Source organism: Typopeltis vanoorti, chromosome 1 (assembly GCF_054136105.1).
Source record: "Typopeltis vanoorti isolate ZY-2024b chromosome 1, IOZ_Tvanoo_1.0, whole genome shotgun sequence".
In the NCBI taxonomy this organism is placed as follows: domain Eukaryota; kingdom Metazoa; phylum Arthropoda; class Arachnida; order Uropygi; family Thelyphonidae; genus Typopeltis; species Typopeltis vanoorti.
Window position 1 is genome coordinate 112,820,238 of NC_143549.1, and position 22,371 is coordinate 112,842,608.

Below are 22,371 nucleotides of genomic sequence, written 5' to 3' on the forward strand. Positions count from 1 at the left end.
ACTGATGGCTTTTCAATCTTGGTAGTTTAGGAGATTCTCATCCTTAAGCAAATATCAAAAACAATCAATCATTTGTTTAAAACACCAAATGATACAGGATAATCTGCATCACTTACTATTTTCCTTGTACACTATGACACACACAAAAAAACAGTATTGAACTTTGACACCCCTTCAATACATGGCTACTGCATGCATTCAACTGCACGCATTAATAGAAGAGCTATTAATGCGTGCAACATCATTGCTACAGCATTACATTTAGCTGTAGCAATGATGTTGATGGAAGAAAAGACATTTATTATTGAGCATTATTTTTGTTCTTATGGAGTTGGTAGAGCAAATGATCCAAGCCTATGACATGTTTGTGAACAATTTGTTGTTTCTGCAAGTGTGCCCCAAGCAGCAGTGTCATTATTACCTTAATCGAATATTCATAAGAACACTTTCCCGGGAAGCTCATTTTGAGGTTCACAGAATTCCTGTACCCTTCATGTTCTCCTGATCTCACATCACTTGATGCCTTCGTTAGGAATATGTTGAAGGAATGGGTATTCCACCATGACCAACCTTCAAACCTTGATGAATTAAGGGATAAAATTACACAATATGTCCAGCAGATGTCACTCTTGTTCTCCAAGATGACACAGAGAGAGATAATTAGCATATGCTACGAAACCTGTCTTGAAAGACAAAGGTGCCCATTTCGAGCAATAATCTACCGTTGTTAATGCTTTATTCGATCAAGATTCCACCGATATCGTTGTGGATGTACATATCATCATCATGTGAATTGAATAGCTATGATATATTTCTTCTGTTAATAAACCCATTTACCGTTTTCAGACTAATTTAAATTGTTCCATTTTGATCTAGTGCTGTTATTTTCAGTTGTTAAATATGTTTGGTTGATATTTTATTCTTTATTACACTGAATGTTTTTTTTTTTTTTTTTAAGGAATTAACTGGCCTTCAGAGTTCCAACTTAGCCTTTGGCTTAGCTATGTTACTGACAAGTTCCCAATCTTTTTCAGATGCGATTGCAAATGTATAATTTAATTTTCTGTTGCTCAAGATCATTGATAATGAATTTCACAAGATGCATGACTACTTTATTTTTCTCCACATTTTCTGTAAAGAAGTACAGAAAATGTGGAGAAAATCTAATACTTTAGATTGTCTTTACAGTGAACAAATAAAGTATTTAAGATCCATATGAATTTCTAAATGCTAAATGTCATGTTTCACCATGTCATATCTGTCAATTTTTTGATGTACAATCACTTTAATTTGTGAATTTATTTTTTGATTACTTTGTATTTATAATCATTTAAACTTGGGCCTAAAAAAAATTAAATTAAAATACTTACTATCATTACTTCAGGATGTGAAGGAAAGCTTTAAAAGAGCAGTATCAGAAGCACAATCTGCTTTTGGAAATGGTGCAATTTTTATTGAAAAATTTATAGAAAAGCCTCGCCATATAGAAATTCAAATTCTAGGTGAGTTTTTTTGTCTAATTTCTCTAGTTTTCTGAAATCCCATTGCATCATCTTTTTTCTTGTAATACTGAAAATTAATCAGACATTTTAAAGGAACATGTGCACTAGACCACTTATTATATACTTGGATGGTTAACACATAAAAAAATTATTAATTCTCCAGCATATTTTATCCAGTGTTATATGGACATCATTAGGGAGAAAAGAGAAGTTCTGGCACCTACATTCAAAACATGAATTACAAGATAAGAGTGATATAGCATGTATGTATTAGCTCGTAACTTGGTCGTAGCTAAGTTGACTGGAGAATGCACTATTAGAGTACACATCAACAAATTGAGTAGCGTCTGTAACTAAAAATAATCGAATCAATATATATTTTTTAAATTATATATATATATATATTTAAATCTGTTGGAATGAAGAATCTTGGTTTGGTTCAAAAGAACTGTTCAGTGTTAGTGTCATGGAAAGCAACGTCGCATGTCAGGTTCTAAAAAATTAATGATTGTAAACATTCTCCAAGCCTTAATTGCCCCAATTGTATAAGAATCTCAAAGTTCGGGGAACTGTTCATGTTTTATGTTGATTAGGTTTTTTAATTAATTTTTTAAAAAAAATTTTAATTGCAGAAGCTATTCAGTTTTTTTTCTACTTGCGTTAACCATATTAAGTATATAACAGTTTTAAAAAAATTAAGACCAAAATAGAAGTTCTTTATTAAAATATTCTTCAGAAGTTTTGTATCTTAATATATAAAAGCATAAATAGTAGACATGCCTATTCGAATGGTGAGGAGTTTCAAGTTTCATGCATTAAGATGCAGATTACATGAAAATATCATACTTATGTGTATATATATATATATATATATATATATTTACATAACTTGCATATTCAGTAAATATAACTGTATAAATACCATTCCCTGCTGATACTTTTCAAGATTTCCACATGAAGACTGTTTGAAAACTTTAACTTCAGTTTCCTCTTTCAAAAATAACTTATGTTTTTTATATTTTTGTATTTTTATATTTGGTTGTTAGATTCTCTTTATATTAAGGAAAAATAGGAAAAACTTAAGATGTCTTGACAATTGCTTAAACTTGTGATTTCATTTACAAATTTCTTTTACTAAATAAACATCAGTAAAAATGGAGGGAAATCAGATTCATGTACCTGCTAGAATGGCAATAATCCTGACTACTTAGATAAAACTGTTTGTTTTTTTCTTTGCCAGCTGTTATTAAAAAATATTATAGTGTCTCTTTATTCATTAGAGAAAAGAATAAAGCTAATAAAGCAGCTGCTAAATTTCTGTTCATGACATGGACTTGTCATTAATACTAGGTTCCATCATAAATTTTTCTGTAAAATCTAATGTAGAGAATCTGTTGACATATTTGATAGGGATTCCTCCGTGGAAAGTTTTTTTTCACTTGGTTACAAATTAAGTTGCCAAGGAATTATATTCTAGTTCAGACTGCATGTTGTAGCTCTTCCATCTGTATATCTGTTGTGCAGTAAAGAGCATGAAAATATGGACTGCATGTACAAAATATCTTATCAAATTTCTGATTAATTTGGAGGAATACTGTCAAATATGTTAATCTGTCAGGGCTTTCAATATCACAAACTTCTATATTTTGGTCACCCAAGGCACTTGCTGTATCAATTCGTCTATATCTTGATCTTCAACCATGTCTTTTCCTGTCATCCTAGCAGCAAAAAAAAAGAAAAGCCCCATTTGGCTGACCTTTTCTTTCTGTTTATGTACCTAGACCATCTCAGATTAGCTCTGTCCACACATTCCTGAATGCTAACAGTGTCTCGTTCCTTCCTAATATCCTAATTTTTATTATGATTCTCCTGTTGATGCCATATATTCACTCCCTTAATCTTACTCAGAAATCTCTATCTGTGGTCCACAGTCTTTGATAGAGTATTTTATTTCTAACCTAGCTCCCAGGTCTATAACTTAAAATTGGTGTGAACACTGTCCTGTATACATCTATTTAGGTGTTTTGACTAATTTCCATCATAATTCACTCAATTGTGTTGACTTCTTATGATATCAGTTTTGCTAATTCTGTTGTCTATTTCCATATTTAATTTGTCATCTTCATTAAAAAGTGAGCCCAGATAGCAGCAATATTTCACTTGTACTATATTTTCCAATTCAGGATGCAGTTGAGATTTTCAATATTCTTGACTATTTTCATAGTCTGTCTTTTTATTGGTTTTTTTCATACCAGATTTATTACAGCAATTATTCAATTCAGTTAGGTAATCCTGATAATGGATTTATTTGTAAGTATAACATCTTCAAAAAGAGCTGAAATTAATATATTCAATTTCAATATCTGTTTACTAACCACTTTCCTTCATAATGTGATCCATATAATGGTGAACAATGGAGATTATCTCATGCCTTATTTATTTAACATCAATTACTTGTGCTTTTATGTGTTCTGATATCCCTTGCCAAAGGATGCCTAACCTAGAATCTCACCTTCTGTGCTTAAAATTTCTTTGCCACATTTTGTTTCATTCATCTACTGACTCGACCATTCTCCCAATTTTGAAATCATTCTGACCTTTTGGACTTCCTATCTTCAAAGCTCAATTTCATACAGACAAAATTTCCAAACAGTGAAGTCATCCTTCTTGGTGATTCAATGTCCATAATTCTAATTGGCTCCCTTGTTGAATTTCACTGACTAAGTTGGAAGAGAAGGAGAGATTTTTGGCTGTAAGCAATGACTTAAAACAGATCATTCATCTTCCTATCAGAATTCCTGACAATCCTCTTTACCTATCCAGAACTCTAGATCTTTTCTTAACTAGTTCTCCTTCCAGATACTCTGTTCAGGTGACTGCTCCTCTTGGTTTTTCATACTACAATCTCATCCAAGATTTGATTCAATTCAGACTACAATTTCATCTCATTCAAACGATATCTAAACCATGGTTTAGATATGGTTTGGGCCAGGCTTTCCAAGAAAAGCTAACAACCTTTCCGAGATGCTTGAAACCAAAACACCAGCTTCATTCACAGCCTACATGGTGTCTTTCAACACTTTTAAACCCATCAATAAAAGGACAAGGTCTAAATTTAGTAAAGATAAATGTAGAAAACTTGGTACTGGTGTCACCGACAGTCATGCATTCTGATCTCTTGCCAAAGTTGTTGGGCACAACTTTTGCCCACCTGTGCCATCTCTTTCTTTTATCTCACTTTGACATGTGAGATAGAAGAGGTGTTAGCTGATGTTACAATAGCATTGTAACACCACCTAAAGACAACGCTAATGTCTTGGTTTTATATTTCTCTTCCTACTCCCACATAGATGACCATGGCAAATTACCACCTTTCTTGTCCAGAACATTGCATCTCATGCTTCCTGCAAACTTCCACAAAAAGACATTGGAGGAATCTTGAATAACTTGGATATCACAAAGGCAGCCACTCTTGATGGAATTCCACCCATTGTGCTCCTGAACACCTGTTCTCTATTATCTATTCACTAAATTGTACTCAACTGGAAAAGAAAGAGATAAATGTTTACCATCAAGCTATCAACCTATTGTTCTTGCATCGATTTCGTCTAAAGTAATGGAGAAGGTTATCAACAGTCAACTTCAGAGAATTGCTATCTAATTAATGACACCAGTATGGATTTCAACTCTAGATCCACAGGAAATCTCTCTCTCTTTCTCTCTCTGCCTATGTTACTCACCTTTGGACCCATTCCATGGAAAGATTTGGAGAAACCTGTGCCATCGCTCTTGAAATCTCCAAGGCTTTTGATAGGATCTGGCATGAGAGCTTCTCAATAAGTTATCATCATTTGGACTGCCTTTGTCCTCGTTTAAATGGATCACTACGTTTCTCTCAGATCGACCTCTACATGTAATGGTGTTCTCACCTCAGACTTTACTGTAAATGACACAGCTCTGAAGACACTAGCATTGACAGTAAAGTCTGAGGTGAGAACACCATTATCCTGATTTATGTTAATGATCTGCTCTCATTGACTGCAAACCCTGTCATAGTTTTGCTGATGATAGCATGCTCCACTTGTCCTACTCATATGACTAGTTTTGCAATACTTACATCTCAGTCTTTAAGATCATTTAAGATCACTGAAGTTTGCTAGGTTATCCTGGATAACCTAGCAAACTTCAGTGCTTCCAAAACAGTTTCTTTTTTTTCCCTTAAAACAGATCTTCTCCACTTACTTTTGATAATGCTCAACTCAAGACCAAATCTCTCTTCTTGGACTGACTCTTACTCCAAACCTTTCCTGGCACAATCATATCACTTCTGTAGCATTACCAGCCTCCAAAAAACTTGGCATCCTTTTTCTACTCAAGGTGGCACTTCTTTGCCAAACAGTTACTTTGGATAAATCCCAAATCTGACCAACATTAGAATACTGCCCTCTTGTATGGGATGGTACACTAAAGACCTCCCAAAAAATTCTTATGCTGCTCAGAAAAGGGCAGTCTGGTTTATAAATGACCTTTCACTTCAGCTATTTTCCCATAGATCAGTTTTTGGATTGTCTCTTCTACAGATATTTTTATGCCCACTGTTCAGGAGAACTAGCATCCATTATGCCTCCCATTTCTGCCAGAATTACAGGAACTCATGCCACAGCAGCTCAAAATCCTTTTACAGTCAAACTGCATACTCACCAAACCTGTGAGATGACTGCTACTTCCAGTCATCTTTCATTCTTTCTACCTCAGTTCTGTGGAACAGCCTTTCCTATGAAGCATTCTAAAGGACTGTAATCTTCAACAGTTCAAGAAGCATATCAGTGGATCATTCTATCCCTGACCCTACCCACACACACGGCATCTGTTTGCTATAGACTCTTCTACCTTACATATGTGGGAGAGAGAACAAAAAAATCTCATTATCTCCTTTAATTCTAACTACTGACTTACAATTCAAATATTTTATTTATTTATTTATTTTTTTTATGCTGGGTCCCATATACTAGAGGTTGGCTGGTCAACCTATAGTACGTTAGTGCTGTATATGGGTAATTGGTTGGGAAAGGAGAAACTTGTTTACATTTGATTTAAAAGCCTGTATGTTGTATTCCTTGTGAAATACGTCAGGGGAAAGACTGTTTCACAGTAGCAGGGATGGAGGAGGAAAAGAAACTTGTTCTATGGGTTTCAAGGTGTACTGTGAAAGGATGTTGGGCAGCAGCTGCATGTGTTCCAATGGACAGTACAGAGTGGAGGAAATTATTGATGCTGTTTCAGATGAACATTTCCCATGGAAATATTTATATAGAATATACAAATTGCAGAGACTAAATGTCTATGTGAAAGCGAGGAGAGTGAGTTGGTAAGTGATGGGTCATTTATCAGTCTAATTCCTCTCCTCTGTATTGAGTCAAGCATTTTGAGGAAAGCTTTTAGTAACCCCCACTCCAAATGTTAGAACAGTATTCAATAGCTGAGCAGATTTCTGATTTGTATAAAGGTTAACAGCTGTTTTGAGGTGAAGTAACATCTTGAGCAAAAGACTAAAACCTAGTTTTTTGGAATCTGAGGATGTAATGGTTATGATGTGTTTATGCCAGGAAAGGCTTGATGTCAGGGTAATTCCGAGAAGAGAAATCTCATCTCGTCTGGGAATTTGAGTGTTATTAAAAATAATAGTGGGGAAAAATGGTTCTTTTTTGTGGGAAATAAGACAGAACTGGGTTTTACTAGCATTGAAGTTGACAAGGCTATCTGAGCCCCATTGTAGGATGGCTTGGAGGTCAGAATTAAGGGAAGTTGTGGTTGAAGTGAGTTGTGTACGGTAAGGTTTATCACACGAAAGGGAGGAGTGCTATGTGCTATCATCTGCAAAACTGTGTATTGGGTTGGAGGTCAAGTGAAGTAGGTCATTATTATTATTATTATTTTGGGCAACTTCAGGGAGTCCTTAGACTCATTGAGGGAGGCCCTAAACATCATGTCCACACAACTATACGACATTCTCACAGTATCTATCATACCTTGCCTTGAACTCACTCACAGTCATAGCACCCACAACAGACTCTGGCAGCTTATTCCACTCATTTACCACTCTAAAAGTAAAGAACCCAGCTCTAACACCCCTACTAACCACACTCTTGCCCAGCTTCCATAGGTGTCCCCTAGTTCTCCCACCACCAGTCCTGATCTCAAAAATATCCTCTGAATTAATCCTATAGAATCCCTTTAGCAATTTGAATGTCTCAATCATATCTCCCCTTTTCTGCCTATCAGTTTCTGCAACCCACAAATCCTCAACCTGTTCTCATATGGTTCATTCTACAGACCTGCTATCATCTTAGTCACTCGCCTCTGGATCCTCTCCACCTCCTCCCCATCAAGAAGAAACCGAGGTGACCAAATCTGGGCACAGTAGTCGAGATGAGGTCTTATCAGGGCTCGGTACAGAGGTACAATAACTTGCTTGTCTCTGCTCGTCAAGGTATTTTTCAACAACCAAGTGAGTTGAGCTGATTTAGCTACTTTTGCAATGTGCCCCCCTAAACTTCATCTCCCTATCCTCCAACACTCCCAAGTCCCTGGCCTCGTCAATCTCTTGGAGTACAGTTCCACCAATGTGGTATACTGCTGCTAATCTTTTCACCCCAAAATGCATAACCTTACATTTTGTCACATTAAATTGACATCCATTCTCCTTAACCCAGAACTCCAATCTATCTAAGTCATCCTGCAAGACTGACATCTTCTGCATTCACTATCGCCCTACCCAACTTTGCATCATCAGCGAACAAATGAACTGTTCCACTTAGATCCTTCCCAGAAGGAATATATATATACAGAAGGAAGAGGGTCGGTGAGAGAACTGAACCTTGTAGGACCCCAAGCATTAGTTGGATGGTGAGAGAATAGGGAGCCATCTACCATCACACATAATGTGTGTCCAGACAGAAAGCTGGCAATCCATCTGCAGAAGTCCTGAGACAGTCCAAATGATGGAAGTTTGCTTAGTAAGCCTTTGTGTCAGACCCAGTCAAAGGCTTTAGAGATTTCAAGTGCAACCACTTAGGATTCGCCAAATTTCTGAATGGCATTTGTCCAGCGATGGATGATGTATGAGAGTAGATCTCCTGTTGATTGACATCGACGGAATCCATACTGGTGGTCGCTTAATATCTGAGTACCTTCAAGGTATAGAGGAGTTGAGAGTTGGTTTTCTCCATCACTTTGGATAGGACTGAATTGAGTGAGATTCCAAGCTTTGGGATATATATATATATATACATACATACCAGTGGAGTAAGAAAGTATTTACAGACTGCATAGAATGGGAGTCAGTTCTGGTGCACAGACCTTCAGGACAATTGAAGGAATGCTATCAGGACCAGGAGACTTTTTTGTGTCTAATTTAGACAACAGGTTTATGATCTCTTTTTGGCAAAAGGATACAGGGGGAGGTGCATTGTATGTTGGGCAGTTGGAATGATTGGAGGGCATTTGCCATTGTCAGTTATGTGTGCATTGGAGGCAAAGTGCAAAGCTAGGAGGTTAGCTTTTTCTGTGGGGAATTGTTGCAACTGAGCCATCTGGGTATGATAGGAGTGGGAATAGTGTAGGGCAAAAAAAAAATGACCAATTGCCTTGGCAAGAAACCAAAAGGCATGGCTGCCATTTTGACTACAAGCTTCCTTTCAAATTCTTTTGCCCGTTCAAATTCTGTTTTAGAAGCATTGATAATTCTCTTGCATCTGTTTCGGGCTTCAGTATAGGCATTGAAGGATGATGGGGTTCTTGATTTGAGCCAGTTGTGGTATGTCTGTTTTTTCATTTGTACAGCCTTGGCACATCTTTTGGAGAACTAGGGTTTAGATAGGGGCAGACAGCAGTTCAAAGTAATGTGAGGAATGTATGTTTTCATGCCAGTGAGGATTACTTTGGTGATATGTTTGGTGCATGCATATGTTTGGACTGGAAGATCGGAAATAATAATCCAATCATGGAAATTGGAGGCTGTCCCATTTGGCACTGTTATAATGCCAAACTACTCTTGTGTGGGAGACTGTGTAAGTGTTGTTGCATGGGGCACTATGATGAGCACTAGGTTGTAGTCAGAATTACCCAGGGGGGGGGGGCACTACATTCACTGCATATTTGGAAGGGTCATTGGTAAGGAAGAGATCTAGGGTATTTGGGGGAGTGGTTTGGATTATCTGGTATTCTGGTCGACTTTTGAACAATTTGTGTAAGGTTATTAATGATGGCAAATGTTTCAGCATCTCTGCCTGCAGGATGTGTACAACAGGAAGAGGGAAGCCAATTGGTGTTATCGACATTAAAATCACCCAGGAGGATGATTTCACTTTAGGAGAGTAGAACTGGAGAAAATCAACTTTTAAATAGAGGAAATGAAAGAGCTCAGAGTAGTTGGTGGTATTAGGAGAGCGATAGAGACAGCAGATGAATTTGACTGAGTGGGGGAGGGATATTTTCAGGGCAAATTGTTGGGTGGTTGAAGGTTGAAGTTGGGCGATTCTAGGTTAGGTGCTCTTTGGCAGGGTATGTCAGAGCGGATATATGCACAGATGCCACCCTTGGGTCAAAAGGAGTTAAACAGTGTATAATTAGGAAAGTTGAGATGGATGGATAGTGCTGAGGGAGGGTAAGATTTGAGTTTCTGTTAAAAGGAGTAGGTGGGATTTGGTGGACTGCAGATGGTAGTGGACATTATTAAGGTTGGAGTATAGGCCACGGATGTTGGGGAAGTGGATATGCAAGGTTCTGTGAGGCATGGGTTTGACCGCAAGGGTCTTGCACGTTTCCTATGCAGTGCCTGCATACTGGTCTCCTTTGGTGGCTGCTAGTGGTGTCACTAGGTTTTTGCACTAGTTTGGTTTGTTTGTAGTCTAATGTAGACTATATATTTGAATATAGACTATGTAAATAGCAAAATTAAAGCAGATTATCAGAGAGACAATGCGGGAATTACAGAAAGTTGAGAGGCGTTTGAATGAACATAGGGAGGAAAAGAAAATTAAGCAGCAAAATAAGAAACAATAAAGCACAGAATAGGGTATGTCAGTAAGACTCAGGGGCAAATTCTCTATGCTTGCTGTGCAAGCTCATTAATTGAGAAAGAAGTGATATTTATTTGTTAATAAATGCATGCATTTATAAGCATTCCATTTAGGCTTTTATTTTTGTAGACAGAGACATCTTAAGCTTGCGTGGCAATAATTGAGCTTTGCGTTGTGTATTGAAGGCTGGTGCCTGCTCGGCTAATCAAAGCTCCCTTGGCTTGCTCAGTTGTGGGAGCTTCCAGGTCCTCGCAGCAGTGTTGTGATTTCATGCGTGTGCATAGCCATTTCACGTCATCCACTCTGTTGCTGAAACACAGGCCATACACAATCAAAGTAGCCCTAGCTAGTGAGCTTCAGTCAGCCTTTACAAGTTATAGTTTTAAGTGTTGCTTGGGAAAATTTAGTTACAACCAACTTTTTATGACGATGTTATTGACCAGTTCATAAAGAAGAATCGTAGGGTAGAATTTGTATTCAAGTAGCTAAATTGAAAGATAGAATATCATTTGTAAAATAAATGTATTTGTATGATTAAAGTTGCATAAATTTCTAAATATAGAGTTTTAAATGTTCAGTAATTCATTATTCCACTAATCAGACTTCAATCACACCTCTCGCTCCCTGAATGATAACAAGAGCAAGCGTGAATTTCAAGACCAGCATTCACCCTGGTAAGATTTGCTCACACACCTTTCATTTGTAAAAAGAAGGATGTTATTTGGCATGGTAACTATCATAAAACATGCTGTTGATGAGTGGGTTATAACTTCAAGTTTTCCCATATCAAAAATTAAAAATATGATGCAAGCAATTCAAAAACAGAAAAGAAAAGTAAACGAGATCATAATTGTAGGAGGTACTAATGACTAGCAATAAGTTCAGTATGAGAGAGAGAGGACATGAAAGGATTGTTGGAAGAGGCAAGAGTGAGAAATTGAAAATCGTAAGTATATTGCCTCAATATGATAAAAATGAATTAAGAAGGGCTTCAATGCATAGGCTGTGTAGAAGGAATAGATGTGAGTTTTTAAATGTGTGGCATGAGTTTGAGGTTGGATTTGTATAAGAGGGAGAGCCTACACTTGAATGTGTATGTGGTATCAGGAGGCTTGAAAAACTAATAACTAGTATGAGAACTAACACAGAGTTAGGAAACTAAATGATAATGGGAGGAATGGTGAGAATATGAGTGTAAGAGCAACATTGTTATATAATTGTGCTAATGATGGAAATGGTCATTATCATGGAAATGATTTTGACTTTGTTTTTATCTGATTCAGACCCATCAAATGTGTGCAAAGATGTCTACATCTATAAAGCAATAGAGAAGAATAGAGATCTGCAAGTTGTACAAGCGTGTCATGCAGACAAGAGTATACAAAAGAACATAAAGGTAGATTATTATGTCTATACACAAATGCTAGGAGTATCAGAAACAAAAGGGCTGAGTTTGTTGCTTGGTGAGTATGTTGGGACCTCAGATTGTAGGCATTAGTGACACCCACCTGACTATCAGAATCAGACATACTAACTGATATTGAGTATAAAGGGTACAGCGCTGCTAATGATATCGGATGACTTAAATTCAGATAGTGGTGAGACCTATGATTGTAGTATTAGTAACAGTAGTTCATGTGGCAGTGAATTTGAAGCCATCTGGTGTGACATAGAATCTAACAAGATCAATTACATAGTGGAGTGTTGTTACATACCTGGTGGACTAGTTGCTTGTGATGAAGAAATGCATCACCAAATAGAGATGACGGGCACAAAAAGAGTAATCATAATGGGAGACTTTAATTATCCAAATATTGATTTGGTATGAAACTGAATTTATTGAGCTGTTGCAGGACAACTTCCTCAAGCAGCATCTGACAGAAGGAACTCAAGGTCAAAGAGTGTTAGATTTGATTATAGTGTCAGACAGTGTTTCAGTTAAACATGTGACTATTCTGCCTCTGGTTGGTGACAGTGATCATACGATACTCGCTTGGGAAGTGACCAGTGGCAGCCGGTGAAATTTTAAGTGGGGTGCTGCCTATACAAAATTTAAAAAAAAAAAAAATTATTTTTTTCCTAATCAGTAACTAATTGATTAATAAATAAATCTGCAGAGATTTATTTATTAATAAATTGGTTACTGATTAGGAAAAAAAAAATTTATTTTTTATTTTTATTTTGTATAAGCAGCACCCCTACTTAAAATTTCACTGGCCACCACTAGAAGTGACTGATTTTATGAATGTTCCATTCAGAAAAGGTTAGATGCTGTGAAATATAAAGCAGAAAATTATGACCTACTGAGGCGTATACTGAGTTCATTGGAATTGTATCAGTTGCTGGATGGGAATAATATTGACAGTGCATGTGAAACATTTAAAAAATTCTTAAATGATTCAGTATCAGAATGCATCCCTAAAGAGATCGAAGAATAAATAGGGTAAGATTCAAATGGATGTGTAATCTTATTAATCAAGAGTTCCTAAGAAATGGATGATGTGGAAGGAATACCATTTGCATAAGGATGATGTCTATTATGAAAATTATAAGCAGTAGGCAAAAAGAGTCACAACTGTCGTACAGAAAGCTGTAAGTATGAAAAGAAACTACTTCTACAAGCTAAAGACAATCCACAAGAATTCTATCGATATGCTTGCAAGTAAAGGAAATAACGAATATGAAAGAATAACTCTTCTGAATGCAGATGATGTGAGGGTGACAGATGCAAAAGCGGTTGTTCAACTAATGAGTGCCAATTTTTCTTAAAGCTATCAACCTGGTTCACTGCTACCTCTTCGCTGAGTGAAGAAACTTAGATGTATGAAGAGGAGGTATTAGAGGTGTTGATCAAATTGAATAACAATTCAGCAATAGGGACTGATGGGATATCAGCAGGTGCTAAAAGAATTTTCAGCTGAACTAGCTATTCTTTTGACCAGACTATATAATTTGAGTCTCAGAACAGGGAAAATTCCACAGGAATGGAAAGAATTTATGGTAATCCCGTTGCACAAGGGTGGTGCAAAGACTGTCACCAGCTTGGTACTCAACCCTAAATCCTCTCACCCCCAGCGCCTGGTCCTCAGATTTGGTCCCTAGGTGACCAAATCTGTGCACAGTCGAGATTTAACTGAATCATAGCTTTATAAAGAGGGGGGATAATAATCTCTCTTTCTCTCTCTCTCTCTCTCTCTCTTTACTTGGTCCAGTTAGTCCAACTATAGGCCAATTACTATCTCTGGAGTGGTGGTGAAGATGTTTGAAAAAATTGGATAGGGCTCGCATTCAGAATTATAGATTGACAGTCAATCTCTACTTGAAACGAACAACATGGGTTTATTAAGGAAGGGTCATGTTTAGCAACTTGTTCACATTCTATAATAATGTTACCATTGAACTAGACAAAGGGAATGAATACACCATGATACTTTTGAATTTTGCTAAGGCTTTTGACAGAATACAACATGGAAGACTTCCATAAATTGGAGAATATGGGTTTGGATTAAAAAATATTAGTGTGGATAAGAGGATGGCTGACTGACAGATATCAAAAAGTGGTATATGGGGGATGAAAGTCTGCATGATTTAAGGTAACCAGTGGTGTACCACAAGGATCAACACTTGGTCCATTATTATTCAGTCTTTACATTAATGACATTGGGAAGGATTTGACAGATGAGATACAGCTATTTGCTGATGATGCAACGATCGGTAGGAATGCTGCTGATATGCAGTACTTGCAAAATAATTTAAATAGGCTCTAATTGTCAGCACGAGAAAATTAATGTCAGTTCAGTGTCAGTATGATGTCATGCAGTTTGGCATAATTAGATATCCTTCTTTCTTTCTAAATCTTTTGTCTCTTTTTTTTACCTTTACCAGGGTCGAGGGCTTACATTCCTTATAACCGCAACCATTATACGAGGATAAGGTGGTTGGCCCTATACCTCCCCCCCCCCCCAAGTTATCCTATGTCTGTAGAAGCATTATGTTCTCAAGGCTGGTTTGCCTGCTTGCGGGAGGAAATACCCCGCAGTCCACACCCAAGACTGGCTAACTTGGCTATGTCTGAGCAAGATCCTAAGCTCCTCACATCAGCGACGGGAATTGAACCTAGGGTACTCCCTTCCCAGGCATATGGTTATGAAGCACATACTGCTAACCACAATTAGATATCCAATGACATATCATATTGATGGGATTATGCTAGAAGAAGCTGATCAGGCTACAATCTTGGAGTGTTAATAGATTGCAAGTTGAATTCCAATGGCCATGTAGCAAGGATTGCAAATAAAACTCAAAAGATAATTGCAATGCTGAAATGAACTTTCACATGTAAAGATAGGGGTATCATTTTGCCTCTTTACAAGGCCTTGCTAAGACCTTACTTGGATTATTGTGCACAGGTATGGTCTCCTGGTGTCCATTGTGATTCAGATACAGTGGAGAGAGTTCATAGGAGAGTGTTAAAAATGATATCAGGATTGTAGAATACTTTACTTAAATTAAGGGGATATTAAATCCCACATAGTTTTAAAACCGAATAAGAAACTCAAAGATCGGAATCAGAGAGTTTCTTGCTGAATATAGTAAACTATAAAGTATCGGCGACACTAGCGTTAGCCAATGCAAGTGATCCTATTATACTTAAGTAACTTAATGGTTGCACCTGTTTGGAAAACTCGTTCGCAGAGTACATAAGTTCTTTTCGCTATACACTTTGGTATTAGGTCTAGCTACTCACTGATGAAGCCTCGAAAAAGGCTGAAACCGGTCTGGGTAGTGACCTCCCTCCATAATGTAATAACAGCATACATTTCCTAGGAAATGTGTTTTTACATTATGGAAAATACCTAAGAATAGCGATCTGAACTTCCCCCACCTTTGCAACGAGTTGCCCGGTATTGTACTACGTACTAGGATCACTTGCATTGGCTAACGCTAGTGTCGCCGATACTTTATAGTTTACTATATTCAGCAAGAAACTCTCTGATTCCGATCTTTGAGTTTCTTATTCGGTTTTAAAACTATGTGGGATTTAATATCCCCTTAATTTAAGTAATGTTTTCATTGCCGAAATGAAGCTTATTAGCTCTTTATACTTAAGTAACTTTTGTAGAATACTGATTATGAAGACAGATTGAAAATTTATAAACTGCAGACACTAGCAAACAGGAGAAAGGTGGGGGGGGGGGTAATATGATTGAGACTTACAAACTTCTGAAAGGGTCATATAGGATTTCAGTTGATCGAATTTTTCATTTTATGGGGGATGGGAAAAGGACGAGAGGGTATCCTCAGAAGCTGAGAATGAATGCTGCTAAGAAAGGTGTGGAGGTTGGATTTTTCTCTCAAAGGGTGGTGTGCGATTGGAATGGATTGCCATTAGACGTTCTGTGTGCAAGCAGCCTGAATAAATTCAAGAATAAGTATAATAGGTGGTATATGTAGTATGTGTTCTCTCTCTCTCTTAATAATAACAATATTGTTCGATATAATGTCACTTTTTACACCATATAACTGTAGAATTTTGAACACCTTTTCTCTTGGCACCTCATGTGCCTTTTCCAGATCTACAAAACTTACTTACAGAGCCCTGTTGATAGTAGCAGAGGAGTTATGCCCATCCACAGAGGTGGACAGGATGAATTATTTTGAAGCAGAATTGCATGTGACTTCATTCTGACTTGAAAATATTACTAGGAAAAACAGTAATCCCATTTGTGATAGTTCTTGACTCATTCGTGTTTTTAAAAAAATTTTTTTTTTCATATTTTAGTCATTATTATAGAGCTATCTCCATGGAGTCAGAAGAATCATTGCAGGAGAATCACACTAGCCTTTATACACACAATACCTATCGTAAACCTGTCATACCTATCTCTTTAAACTTATTCAATGTCATGGCATTCACAACTACTTTTTGAAATACAGTTCACTCATTCATCACTCTCCAATCAAAAAATATGGTTTGCACACCCTTACTAACCAAAATCTTGCACAACTTCCAAGGTAACCCTTAGTTCTATTTCTATTTGTCATGTATTGAAAAATTTCCTTTGTTTTAGTCTTATAGAACTGCTGGAATAATTTTCTATAATATTCCCTCTTTTCTGTCTGTTAACTAAAGTTTGCAGCCCACATACTTTCAGTCTGTCTGCATATGGAGCATTCCACAGACCTGTCACCAGCTTGGTACTCAACTCTGAATCCTCTCACTCCCACCTCCTGGTCTCCCAAGAAACCTAGGTGACCAAATCTGTGCACAGTCATGATGCAACTGAATCATAGCCTTAAAAAGAGGGGAATGATAACTTCTCTCTCTATTTGGTTGAGTGTTTTTTTCAATATCCAGTTAATCCTTTTATTTCATCAACTTTTGCAATATGTTCTCTGAACTTCAACTCTGTAGACCATTACTCCCATGTTCCTAGCTTCAGTAGTTTCCTGAAGTCTAGTATCCTCAATGTGATACAAAGTATGTAACTTTTTCAACCCAAAGTGCATAACATTGCATTTTGCAACATAAAGTTGAGAACCATTATCCTCCCCCCACAGTACAGATGTATTTAAATCATCCTGCAGGATATCTAAATCACCTTTATCAACTGTTACCCTCTCCAGTTTTACATCACCAAACCACTGAATATCCCACCTTAAATCGTTAATATACAAATTAAAGGGTATTGGCCCTAATACATAACTGAGGCACTTCACTCTCTTCATTCCCCTAGCTTCTACTCTGTCATATACTACTGTCTGGTGTCTGTCATCCCCAACCCATCCATGCTAACAGATTCATATCCATTTCTATTTGCTTTAACTTTTTTCCATGTGGTATTCTGTGAAATATCTTCATAAAGACCAGTAGGATCATGGTGTAGCCATTTTCCTTATCTAATTCTGCCCTCAGTTAATTATAAAATGTCCGTAAATTACAGGCAGGACCTACCTTTTTAGAAACCCATTTGCACACCATAGAATGTTGTATTCCAATCGATCCACTGCACTATTTTTTTTTTGGACTGTTCTAATACTTGAACTGCCACTCCCAAGAGGTGAATTGGTCTGTAATTTGCTACTTCTGTCTTGGAGCCACCTTTAGTCACTCATTATTATTATTACACCCTCCATGGAGTCGACAGACTCATTGTGGGAGGTTCATTCAACTGACAACATATTTTTCATATAGTCCTTAATACTCATTGCACTAACAACACATTCTGGCAATGCATTCCATTCTGACAATTCTCCATGTAAAACATCTACTCCTCACATCCTTCTTTACCGCACTTTTACATAACTTCCAGGAATGACTTCTGGTTCTTCCCCTCTCACTTTCTACTCTTTTTATAATCCCCTCTGGATTAATCTAATATCCTCTCACTAACTTAAATGCCCCTCTTCCTCCTATCCACCAAACTCTGCAATCCACATCTCTTCAACTTCTTTCCATAGCCAGCATTCCAAACTCCTGATATTGTCTTAGTCACTCATCTCTGGAACCTCTCCAATGTCTCCACATCACATTAAAAACCAGGTGACCAGATCTGAGCACAATAGTCCAAGTGTTGTCTGACCAGTGCTTTATACAGTGGCACAACCAATTGCTTATCCTTGCATGATAAAGTACTTCTTATCATAACAGCACTATAATGTGCAACCCTAGCAACATGCTTTCTAAACTTCAGTTTACTGTTAACCATCACTGTATTATAAAACGTGAGCAAGATCTCTGAGGCATAATCTACTCTTCACAAAGACTTACTTTTATCCTAGATTTCATTCCATCATACTCTACTCTCTGATTTTTATTTGACAGCAATCCTGTTCATCTACCAGCTTCATATCCATTCCCATTTGCTCCAACTTTCGGAGAATATTTTACTTATACAAACGGTATAAGTAAAATATTGATATAGTAACTACATGTTTACTTTACTTAATATTTTACTTATACAAATGGTATAAGTAAAATACTGATATAGTAACTACATGTTCACATGTAGTTAATATATCAGTAACTACATCTGAACATGAAAGTTGATGTATAAAAAAAACAATGAATATCATGGATCTAAGTAAAATACCGTTTGTATAAGTAAAATATTCTCCGAAAGTTGGAGCAAATGGGAATGGATATGATGCTGGTAGATGAACAGGATTGCTGACAAATAAAAATCAGAGAGTAGAGTATGATGGAATGAAATCTAGGATAAAAGTAAGTCTTTGTGAAGAGCAGATCATGCCTCAGTAACTTGCTCACGTTTAAAAATCAGAAAATCTTGTAATTAAGGTAAATTTCTCTTAGCACTCACCTTTTTTTGAAAATTAAAGAAGTCTTACGTGAAGCGGCAAAGGAATTGTCAGTCCCCTTGACCATATTATTTAATCTAAGTCTCAGCTCTGGGTTAGTCCCAAGGGGGTGGAAAGAGGGAAAAATAGTTCCATTGCATAAAGGAGGGTCCAAGACTGCTGTTGTAAATTACCAACTAATCAGCATATTAGGAACCGTTGTCAAAGTATTGGAGAAGTTGGTCAAAAGCAAAATACAAGAATGGATAGATGAAAATGGGATATTGTATGGGAGACAGCATGGTTTTGTGAAGAGTAGATCATTCCTCAGTAACTTGCCCATGTTTTATAATACAGGTGACGGCTGAATTGGATAAGGGTAATGGGTTTACAGTAATACTGCTGGACTTTGCAAAGGCCTTTGACAGGACACCACATGGAATTCTAATCAGTAAACTGCAGCACTTGGGGATGGATATAGGGTTGGTGAGATGGATAGGAGCATGGTTGATGGAGAGATATTAGAGAGTAGTTTATTCAGGAGTAGAGTCCAAAAGAAGGCATGTGACTAGTGGTGTGCCGCAGGGTTCTGTTCTTGGACCATTACTGTTTAATTTGTTCATTAACGATATAGGAAAGGATCTAAGAGGAACTGTTCCGTTATATGCTGATGATGCAAAGTTTTGTAGAGCAATAGTGAATACAGATGATGTCAAAATTTTGCAGGATGATTTGGATAGATTACCAGACTGGGCTAAGGAGAATGGATGTCAATTTAATGTGGCAAAGTGTAAGATTATGTAAGGGGTGAAAAGATTATCAGCAGTATACCACATTGGTGGAACCGTACTCCAGGTAATTGACAAAGCCAGAGACTTGGGAGTGTTGGTAGATAGGGCGTTTGAAGTTTTTTTTTTTTTTTTTTGGGGGGGGGGAATAGCAAAAGTAGCTAAATCAGCTCCTCAAATCTCTTGGTTACTGAAGAATGCTTTGACGAGCAGAGACCAGCAGGTTATTGTTCCTCTTTATCAAGCCTTGATAAAACCCCCATCTTGACTACTGTGCATAGATCTGAGCACCAGGGTTTCTTGGCGATGTGGAGGAGATAGAGAAGATCCAGAGGTAAGTTACCAAGATTGTAGCTGGTCTATGGAATGAACCTTACGAGAACAATTTGAAGATTTGTTGGTTACAGAAACTGGTTGATAGGCAGAAAAGGGGTGATATAATTGAGATATTCAAATTACAAATTAAGAGTTTAATTCAGAGGAAATTTTTCAGAACAGGTGTGGTGCGGGGGAGAACTAGGGGCCATCCATGGAAACTGAGCAAGAATGTAGTTAGCAAGGGTGTTAGAACTAGGTTTTTAACAAAAGCGTTTGTTTGGAGAGTGGTGAATGAGTGGAATAAGCTGCTAGAGTCTGTTGTGGGTGCCATGACTGTGAATGAGTTCAAAGCAAAGTATGATAGATACTGTGTGAATGCTGAATAGTTCTTGGCATGATGTTTAGGACTTCCCGCAATGAGTCTAAGGACTCCTTGAAGTTGTCCTTAATAATTATAATAATAATAAAATAATAATAATGATGATGATGATTTCTATGCACTGTTTTACACACTTCAGACTCAAAGACTTGACCATTATTTATGCAGTAGCTCAAGAAATTCAGCTTCAATCATACATCACTGCATGCGAGACTGTAGAAGAGGAAACTTAATGGAAGGAAACTTAATGGAATGAACAAGACATGAGACATATGTCAAGAACACATGCATGTCGGATGCTGTGTGCATCTATGCAATACTGTACCTTAAAATACATTTCTTAGAAATTACTCCACCACATTTTTATATTTTGAACTATAAATTGCTTTCATTTGAGGGTCAAAGATTTAACTGTGATGTCCACAGTCTTTAAGGAGTGTGCAGAATTAACCAGGAATTCTGATCCAGTCTTCATTCCTTGCTTTCTGTTGTATATCGTGTTAGGTATCTATTTAGATTCTGCATGAATGAACAAAATAGCTGACAATTTGGGACTGAGCTGATTAAATTTTATTCTGTATTGGCTTACTGAACATGAATATAATGTGAAATACCATATGGAGTGTTGTCCATTGTGAACAGTAAAAAGTGAAAACTGAACAAAACTGCAAATAGGCTGTTAAGAGACGTTGCTAGCAGAGAAAATATGGGAATGTCATGTTGATATGATGTGTATTCCCAGGATGAAGGAAAAAACATGAGTATATGATATTATATCCAGCCAATAATAATTGCAGAAAGAAAGGAGTTGCTGTATTCAACATTAAACATGCAGATTGCAAGAAATTTGAATAGTGATGTTTGCAACTAACAAAATGGGGAATTGAGCAGTGAGATTTGTGGCCACAGAACTAAGGCTGTTCCAAGGAATTTGAGTCATTGAAGAAAGCAGCCATCATAAAATGAAAAGCTGTTGCATGTTAGATATCTAAACAGGAGAATAGAACATGAATACCAGACATAAAAAAAAGTTTTAGGAAAACTTGAAGTACCTTCTAGATTTCTCTTCAGGATATGGACCCGAACATGTTTTCTGTTTTGTGCTTTCACATAGACCTATGTTATGCAGGCTTTTGAAACCAGATCTGGTGGAATAGGGTGGTTAATCCTTATTCTTGTGGTCTCCTATGTCTATAGGAGACTACAAGGAAAAAAAAAAAAAAACCTACCATCTATTTATGAGACTGGCTAACTCATCTTCAATTGAAAAGTCCCAATGATTATTCTTTCTGTCCTAAACAGGATTCGAACCCAGGTCTTTCCAACCAAATGGCACCATCAAAACCAGTTGCACTATGAAAACTTTTCCAGTACAAGAAATTGGTGTTGACTGTGCTATCATTGATGCTTTCATGCTTGGTCAGGATGAAATAATATATTGGAAATTTGGAATAGGGAGTGGGCACTAGTTAGCTTTGAGTGGAAGAACAGAGGTATATGGAATGAAGGAAGTGGATGAGAAGTTGATTCAGTGAGTCTGAAGCTGAATGGTATATGAATGCTGACTAGCAGCTGCCAGTTCAGTGGAGTAGTATCCATACAGATACTTATTAAAAAAATAATGCAGAAATATCATCAATAGGAAAGTAATTGGAGGAAATCAGTGAGAAGGTTTATCTAACTTCTGGAATAATCTAGCATTCTGAAGGGGTTTATGGGATTGCCACCCCAGATGTGATCAGTATTTTTAGGTTGGGCAGATTTGGGATTTATATAGTGTTAGGAATTGGCAGAAGAGAAGTTTTAGATTAAAAAATAAAAATAAAATAATAATACCATGCATTTTTGAGGATAAAGGCTATGAATGCAATACATTTATGTCTCAAGGAAGAGAGAGACAGAGAATGCTGATCTTGGTTAGTGAGTGAAGTGTTATAAAAAGTGAGGGAGAGTGAGATATAATTCTTCTTCCAGAAAGTAAGGCAGGATTGTATTTTGATAGCAAA

At 37.0% G+C, this 22,371-nt stretch overlaps 1 protein-coding gene across 2 annotated transcripts in view; it reads left to right on the forward strand.

Moving 5' to 3' along the window:
• Nucleotides 1–22,371, forward strand: part of PCB (Pyruvate carboxylase) — a 553,291-nt gene that overhangs the window by 198,128 nt on the left and 332,792 nt on the right. For both annotated transcript variants that reach the window (XM_090392830.1, XM_090392839.1), the window contains one exon: nt 1,385–1,502. In XM_090392830.1, the coding sequence (XP_090248956.1) occupies nt 1,385–1,502 (118 nt within the window). The remainder of the gene's footprint in view (nt 1–1,384; nt 1,503–22,371) is intronic.